The 9,115-nt window shown below is 39.2% G+C and overlaps 1 protein-coding gene across 1 annotated transcript; it reads left to right on the top strand.

Moving 5' to 3' along the window:
- The first annotated feature begins 6 nt into the window (after positions 1-6).
- LOC141363380 (uncharacterized) lies at positions 7-8,675 on the top strand. Its single transcript, XM_073866045.1, has 2 exons — positions 7-105; positions 7,293-8,675. The coding sequence occupies exons 1-2, from the start codon at positions 21-23 to the stop codon at positions 8,474-8,476; spliced, it is 1,269 nt and encodes a 422-aa protein (XP_073722146.1). The 5' UTR covers positions 7-20; the 3' UTR covers positions 8,477-8,675.
- Positions 8,676-9,115: the final 440 nt, after the last annotated feature.

The raw sequence follows: 9,115 nt of genomic DNA, 5'->3' as shown, positions 1-9,115 counted from the left end.
TTAAAACCGAACCCACAGAAATGAAAACTGAACCCACAGAAACGAAAACTAAACCCACAGAAGAGGAAGATCGCAGTGAGGAAGATGATGATTTTATTCCTTCAGGTATGTCTCCTTATAATTATTGTCGTGTTTTTTTTACATGTTTTTTTTTTACACTTTTAACTGTCATGTGAGCACCTATTTTGGGTTTTCAGTCACAAACTCGCTAATCAAAAGCCCCAAAAAATGTAAATTTTAAAGGAGTTTAGGTTTATTGAGGAACATGCATGTTAGCTTAGTTCACCCCAAAATGAGAATTTTATCATAAATCACTTACGTCTGTGTCGTCCTAAACCCCCAAGTGCTTCTATTCTCTTCAGAACACATTTTTAGATATTTAGGATGAAAACCGGCAGCCCAGCAAACACAGAACGTTCCTATATGGTATTTGGTTATTTTTTTGGGAACCAAAACCTCCCTGCTAAAAAGTGATAGCAGTCAACACAGAAATTCTATTGGATGAAATGGTTTTAAATGGAATTTTTATTGGTTGTAATGGAAACTATAATGGTCTCTACTGGTATGTGTTGCGTTATTGGATGATTTTTGTGCCAATAAAAATGAATGCAAATTTCAAGAAAAGAACGAACATGTTAAATGAGAATAAAGAAAACCCAGCTAACATTTTTTGGTTGCCAAAACGTTTTCCTAACGTTAGTTTTTTGTTCTAAAATTGTTCCCCTAACGTTAGTTTTTGGTTCCCATAACGTTAAGAGAAGCAGACAAGAAATTAAATACAAACACATTATAAGGTTGCTGGACACGCCCATAGGGTCGCCAACGGTCACTTTCGCTCATGTCGCCAGAAGTCGCCCGGTTTCCATTGAAATGAATGAGATCGCGTCGCTCTGCTACTGCTGGCTCTCTGAATGGGGCGTTAGGTTACTGCTCGAGCTGTGCCCGGAGCACAGGAGATCGGCGCATTTCTGCGTGTTTATTGTAGCACTTCCACTCATGAAACAACAAGTGAGAAAATTTTTGGGGGGTTATTGTGTTTCCAGCCGCGCTGAAAACGCGTTCTGATGGTGTACTGGTAGCACAGATTGATACTTTTTTGTGACCAAGAGAGAACAGACGTTTCTCAATCTGAAGGCTGCAAGTACCTCCGGAGGTCGCGGCTGTAGGCTATATGTCATCAAGCCTGGTTTATTATTTTTTTAGAAATTTGCAAGTCATAAGCATATTACAACAATCTATGATTAACAAAGAATAATAGTCAACTTTATAATTGTTAATTTTATAAGTCTTCATGACGTATGCAGCTTGTAAATTCGACCTCTGGAGGTCTTCAGCTTGAGAAATGGCCAAAATCTTTCCTCATTACTCAGCCAGCGGGTCATCACTGATATCAGTTGCCTTCCCTTGCAAATTAGCGCATTAACTCCGCGTCTGCTGGCTGTTTGCGTTAACACGAACCTGAAGACATCTCACTGAGCGAAATAGTACTTTATATTTTTCATAATTTGTGAGGTGCACACCACCGCGGGCGCACTTCCCGACCGCCGGTTGACTCCACCACGGTGGTGCGGTGGTTATTACAACCGTCCCAGCAGTGGCGGCTGGTGCTAAAAAAATTTGGGGGTGGAGGGCGCAAACACACTCAAAATCAAACTTTAATGCAGTACTCTTAATAGCCATTTATCAGGTGATGAGTATCATTAGCATTAAATGCTGAAAATGTTACAGTTGAAATCAAACGCACGAAATAAATATACTATGAATCTGTAATGAACTAATATCAAGGTAATCATTTGATCTCAATTTGACCATCAAACAAAGACAGGGCGAATATCAGAGCCAGGGAATCCCTGTCAGAGATGTAGCCCAGAGAGGGTGGTGGTCAGCGGGGCGAGTGAACACGGACGTCCGCTCATGCTCTGGTTCTCATACGCACCCAATCTTACTAGGGATGCTCCGATCAAGATTTTTGCAGCCGATACCGATCACCGATTTGTAATATTCGTGATCGGCCAATACCGATTTTTTTAAAGCTGATATGCAAGCTCTTTGATGACTGTAATTGTTACAACTTTTCTAAATAAAATAATACCACGGATGTTGCCTTTGTTATATTACTTGCAGTAATAATTAGGTATATTATTGTTTTAATAGAGACTCAAATAAATAAGCACAACAAATATTTATTCTGCAAAGAGAAATTTAAAGGCCCGGGTATACTTTTTTCCGCGTCCGCGTCCGGCTCGCGCGCGCACGCGTCCGCGAAGCTTTCCGAGTATACTCCGCGCGGCCACACGCGGATGGCCGCGTTCGACACTATGCGCAATACAAATGATTTCTTATTCAAATTATTAGTCTAACAGGCTGTCAGGACAGCACTGATTTGGCGACATTTACAGTACATTAAAACATTAGGATAGGTGAAGAAAAGTAACAGATCCACCATTGCAAACACAGTTTAGAACAAACAAGAAGACAACAAAGAACAGGAATCAAACAAACATGCTCCAGTGCTTTCTCTTCTTGGAAGAAGTAAAAGTTAAAGAAGAAAAACGATAGTGTGTGTGCAAAATGCTGTCTATTTCCTTTGTATAATTGTTTATAGTGGAGTGTCCTGTCTAAATATTTTAACGCGCATGCGCTGTTGTACGCGGACTGTACGCGCACTGTCCGCGCGGTCTCAAATTTTGGGCTGCACGCGGACGGTCCGCGCGGCCGGCCGCGGACCCTCTTGATGACGAAAATGACGTCATGCGGACGGCGCGCATACGCGGACGTCCCTAGTATACTTTCGGCTTAATATGGCTTTAAAAAGGCTTATGTCTCCTAAAAGTACTGAAAATAAAACACTTCACAGACTTTACTATTAATTAAATATACACGCATTCGTATGAAGTATAAAAATTCTTTAGTCAAGAGCAGAGAGTAATTTTATTGAGAGATAAATTAGGTTACTGCAGCTTTAAGACGTGAGAGAGAGATCGCTCTGTTCACGTGCACTGATGACAGGCTGCTGTGTGTGTGGGCGCCGGCTGAACGCAGACAAGCAGCTGTGAGGAAAATAAAAGTTTAAATGCTCAAAACTTTAAGACGCATGCAAATAAGAAACTTTTGGCATGAGGATGCAATTGTCCGTGATAGATATGTGTTGTATACGCTGTTTGATGGGGTTGTGAAGACGCCTCGCGCTGTTTACCGGAGCGCATCCTCATAGAAAATACGCATATCTCTGTAAAGGCAAAGAGAGACAAATCTGCACGCTGCACATGAGCAACAGGTTGTAAAAATGCTCACGCTACGTAAAAAATGTCTTTAATTGCAGCCGCATTCAGGATCCTTTTGATGACAAAAGTTAACAGAAAGATCGGCTTATGAGATCGTCAGATTTAGCGAGCACTGATTGAGTCATTTAATGCCATTATCGCCCGATACCGATCGGCGGCTGATCGATCGGAGCATCCCTAAATCTTACTAAGCAAACGTTCAAACAGGCGCAATCTTTACTAATCGTCTGCAGATTTAAATATAATACATAAATATTCTCGACTGCACTAATCTGAAAACAACACTTTGTGACCAAGAAACGGTAATATAAAGAAACGGCTACTCCCTCCATTGAGTTATTGTGAGATTCAAAGCAGCCCAAAGTGTAACCTGTCATTCTGGCCGCTCTCCAATCCGTGGCGGAAGAAAGTAGTTCCCAAACAAAGAGGCTTTTAAAATTACTCCGTTGTTGTTTTCTAGTTTTCTTTTGTCAAACGTTTGCCGTCGAACTGTTGTATAAAAGCAATATCGCTCTCGGAGTCGTGTGATATAGGTTTATATCATCACGGCTGTGATTGCCGTCGTGATGAGAGAGCTATATCACACTCACACTCGAGCGATATTGCTTAAATATATATATATATATATAAACTTGAATCATTGACAGTTTTACGAGAATAACGTTATACGGGACTTATTGAAAAGGTAAACTTATGGAGTTATTGTATATTAGCTATACAGTAAGTTATGTACTTCATAAATTAATTAGCAACTTGCCATTAAGAAGACAATGCTTGACTAACAACATACTGATGTAGGCTAATGTATAATGTAGCCTACTGCACATCGTTTTATAACACCCACAGTGTTCGGCGCAGAATTTAGACTTTTATAAAACTGAAGCGTCTGCTCTCAAATGAATCAATTGCTCTGAAATGAACATTTTCAGTAACAACACAAGCAGCTGTAAACTCATACTATTAGTGTGCACCTGCGCATCAGTTTAAACGCTTCAGTTCTCCGCCTCACATCATTTCTAACGTATTTATAACAACTCACAAGTGGAAAAAAGAGACGGATTAAAAACATCATATGTAATGTATTGTATGTAATTAATACCAGTGACTGAAGTGAAGGGGGGTTGGCTGGTGTTACTACACAGTGACCTGGGTCACCAGTACCAAAACAGTGGAGTGCCCTCTGCTGGACAAATAAGTACTTGCTTCATTCAAAAGCATTTCTTTGTTCTGTGAAAACCTTTCATATCGGCTGCATATCTACGGCTGTTACGCCAATACAGATATATCTGCGACATGCTCATATCGACCGATAAAATTGCAAAAAGATAAATCACTCGGGGAGGGGCAGCAACATGGGAGAGTGACTGGATGCGCTGTAGACGTAATCATCAGTGCATCATATTAACATAATTATATTTAAATTTCCCAATCGCGCCAGTGCGACCTTTAATAAAACGTAGTCGCATAGGCAGGAAAAATACTTGCAAAACGTGACTATTTACTCTCAGTCTGGAGCCCTACCCCTTATTCAAACATTGTAAACAATACTAAAACAGCCTGTACAAAATGTGCAAATTACTTGCCAGCGTATTCTGTGTCTGTACGCTGACCACTCCGTTTGTAGTAGGGCTGGGCAAAAAATTTATAGAAAATTAATTAATTAATCGATTAATCGGTTTTTTTATGTGGTCGATTCAAAATCGATTCTCAAACAGCAGGTTTTTAATTTTTTCTTTCATATTTATTTCCGCAAACATTGAAAACAAGATTAATGTTAAACTAATTACTAGTCTTCAATAGATTTTACCCTCTTTTTTGCCTTGCGCGATGTTACCAAGGAGCGAGAGGCGAGCCTGTCGTCCATTTTTTTCTGAATCACCCACCAAATCTTGCAGACACTGTGAGCGTGAACAGGAACAAATATTGGTAACTATTCTGATTAATAATCTCAATTCAATTTTATTTATATAGCGCTTTTCACAAAAGTCATCTCTAGAGATCGACCGATACTCATTTTTTTAAACCGATGCCGATAACAAATATTTGGATGCTTATGTGCCCGATAACCGATATGCTGAACCGATTTTTATTTACTGTTATACTGTTTTTGACATAATTACTACAACACTACTGAACTGAACAAACCCTTATAATAATAATAATCATCATCACAACCACTCCCTCTTTGCATACAAAGTTATAAATAGAGGGGTCTGAAAGAGTGAAGAATAATATTATTTAATGAATAATGTAGAAACTATATTCCCAATACATGGACCATTCCAAACACCCCTATCATTTCGTCAGAAATGGACTGATCCAAAGGTCACGCTGCGGTTGGCAGCAGGAGAGAGAGAAAAGTATAGCGGAGTTGGCTGCTTGTTATAGAGTAAAACGGGTGGATTAAGTGCCTTTCTTGGGATATAATATGGTTGTTTTGACCAGCAACATGTTAGCCTTCAGCAGTCCAACAAGTAGTTAGCAAAGAGGTTTTACAAATAATATCACTGACTGGAATACTACATTCAGGAAAGTAACAAACAAAACGGCTTTTATATCACTGAATTTCTTAACTGGTAATGTTATTTGATGTCAGCGCTGTTATCTATGCATTTACTCACGCATTAACTGCATCAAACTGTGACCGCTTGCGGAGGTAATAAATAATTAATTAATATCCACAGACATTTATATAGATATTTTAGCAAAATAATGTTTATCTGGTAAATTTTAATATAACTTAGGGTAAATCTTGTTAAAAGAATCAGCCTTCAACCCCGGTAAGTGAACAGCACGTGATTTTGTGAGTTCGTCTCTATTCTTGGACAAGCTGCATACATTGCTTGTAATATATCAACTTATGTAACACATACATTAATGCACAAATAAGATGCTTTGCATATGAGGCATTTATAACACAAGTATACTCAAAGACCTTTTAATGAAGTCGCGTCACTCCACCGTCATATTTGCTGTGCACGCTGCTGCTGCTGTGAGCTCCTCTCCTCAGATGCGTCCAGCGCGCAATTCTCTCGTTTATCGGTCAATCCGATATTACAAAACCGATATCCGATCATCGGAAAATGCTCAAATATCGGGGAAAATATCGGAAAGCAGATATATCGGTCGATCTCTAGTCATCTCCCTTCACTTTATGCCTTCACGTCCACCCGATTACCTCATAAACAGTTAAAGATTGCCTACGAGCTTCTCCTCATGTCCATACAGTAATTTCTCTACTGTGCGACAGAAAGTCGCAAGTTATGACGCAATCGTTAGCCTATTTTTACAAAAACTGCTTCTACTGGGACATAATGTAAGATACATGGTAAGGGAGCCTTTAATACATTTTCGTGTTTCTTTAGAAATAATTAATGGACAAATGGAGTCTTTAAACGCATCAGATTATTATTACCTTTATTTAACCAGAAAGAAAACTCATTGAGATTAAAAATCTCTTTTCCAAGAGCGTTCTGGCCAAGACAGGCAGCAGCACAAATTAACAAGGTTACAGACATAACAACATGAAACATGTAACATAAAACATAGTACAATAAATAGTAAATTACAAGGTTATAAAATATCCAAAGTTTCATATATACATTATCTAATGCGATAAACAACAGCAAGGATCATTCCAATAATCAATCGAAGCATTTACATCCATTTTGAGTAGCCTCCAAGTCATTTAAAAGTAGTTTAAAAACTGATGTAAAGTTAATTGCGTCAAAGTGACGCCAAAATGAATGGGGGTCAATGGAATGCTAACAGCAGGTGGGGGTCGGCTAATCAATGGCGGAACCCAGGGAAGCTTCAATAAAATATGAAACCCTGCACCCCTGAATCAGTCTCCCTGACGACCACTAATGGAAAATAGCGCATGCATACAGAACGCAGCCTTTCTAACACACACTGAACGACCAAGGAGGAGAAACAATTGAATAAAATTGTTCATATCTGTGTAAATAAGAGTGAAAAGACAATTTAATTGTTTCATGTTTCTTTCAGGTGTGAAGAGTGATTCATGTCTGGATATAGAAATAACGTCCTCAACATCAAAAGAGCGACTGACAGCACAAACTCTTTCCTGCATCACCTGTGAAAAGACATTCAGCTCACAGAGACTTTTAGAGAGACATGAGAGAAAACACACAGAACAGAAACTCTTCAACAGATCTGAGATCAGCTTTACTACCTTACAAAAGAAGAAACTTCATTCAGAAGACCACAGAGAGAAGAAGAAGAAGAAGCAGTTTCACTGTGAGCAGTGTGGGAGGATTTGTGTCTCTTCCTCTAAACTAAATGTTCACATGAGGACACACACTGGTGAAAAGCCTTTCTACTGCACTGAATGTGGATATTACTTCAGAACCAAAGAAAATCTTAAAATTCATCAGAGAATTCACACTGGAGAAAAACCTTTCGAGTGTCCTCACTGTGAGAAGAGATTTGGCTGTAATTATAAACTGAAGACCCATGTGCTTTTACACACCAATGAGAGACCGTATCAGTGCAGTGAATGTGACAAAACCTTTAGGGATTCAGGTTCATTAAAATCACACCAGAATATTCACTTTAAAGAGAAACTCTATCAGTGTTCACACTGTGATAAACGTTACAGTTATAAATGTCATCTGATAACCCATCAGAGACGTCATACTGGAGAGAAACCTTACGTCTGCACTTATTGTGGAAAGAGCGTCTCTAGTTCATCTCAATTAATAGTTCATCAGAGAGTTCATACTGGAGAGAAACCTTATCACTGTACTCTCTGTGGGAAGAGTTTTAGTCTAAAGGCTACCTTACTAAGTCACAAGAGAATTCATACAGGTGAAAAACCTTTCAAATGTTCTCAGTGTGACAAGATGTTTACTTGTTTAAGTAACTTAAAATACCATCAGAGAGTTCATACTGGAGAGAAACCTTATCACTGTAGTGTCTGTGGGAAGAGTTTTAGTGTAAATGCTACATTACTAAAGCACAAGAGAATTCATACAGGTGAAAAACCTTACAAATGCTCTCAGTGTGACAAGATGTTTGCTTATTCATGCTCCTTAAAATCCCATCAGAGAGTTCATACTGGAGAGAAACCTCATTACTGTAGTGTCTGTGGGAACAGTTTTAGTCATCACTCAAACTTCCTAAGGCACCAGAGACTTCACACAGGTGAAAAACCTTTAAAATGCTCTTAGTGTGACAAGACGTTTGCTCAGTCATGTTACTTACAAGCCCATCAGAGAGTTCATTCTGGTGAGAAACTTTAAAGCTGAAGGTATACTAGGGACACATCCATGACGTCATTTTCGCAACAGCGCATGCGTGAGAAAATATTGAGACCGGACACCCCACTACAAACAATTACACAAAGGCAATAAACAGCATTTGCACACACACTATTGTTTTTGTATTTTTTTTCACTTATTTCAAGAACAGAAAGCTGTGGAGCATCTTCGTCACCCTAATGTTTGATTCCTGGCCATTGTTTTCTTCATGTTTCTTCTAAACTTTGTTTGGCATGGTGGATTGTCTACTTTCTTCACCTATCCTAAAAAAATGTAATGCTGCTTTTCTGTTACATAGTACCTCACGGTTTGGTTTAGTTTAGTTTGGGTCGGGTCAGCTTACTTTTGGGAGCTTTTCCACTGGGTGAAGTACGTAGTACCCGATACTTCTTTTTTTAGTACCACCTCGGTTGGGGTTCCAAGCGACCAGAACTGATACTAAACATGATGCAGAAACACTGTAGATCACTGATTGGTCTGAGAGAATCGTCACTATCAGCGTCATTGCTATAATCTAAAAGATTAGCTTTACCTCAGTGCTAGCTTGCG

The sequence above is a fragment of the Misgurnus anguillicaudatus genome, unplaced genomic scaffold (genome assembly GCF_027580225.2).
Source record: "Misgurnus anguillicaudatus unplaced genomic scaffold, ASM2758022v2 HiC_scaffold_34, whole genome shotgun sequence".
NCBI lineage: Eukaryota > Metazoa > Chordata > Actinopteri > Cypriniformes > Cobitidae > Misgurnus > Misgurnus anguillicaudatus.
This window is presented reverse-complemented; position numbering and strand designations above follow the sequence as displayed.

Bases quoted from the DNA above. Each gene is read 5' to 3' on its own strand.
- LOC141363380 (XM_073866045.1), top strand. From the start codon at position 21: ATGAAAACTGAACCCACAGAAACGAAAACTAAACCCACAGAAGAGGAA. The intron at 106-7,292 runs GTATGTCTCCTT...TGTTTCTTTCAG, and splicing joins TGATGATTTTATTCCTTCAG to GTGTGAAGAGTGATTCATGT.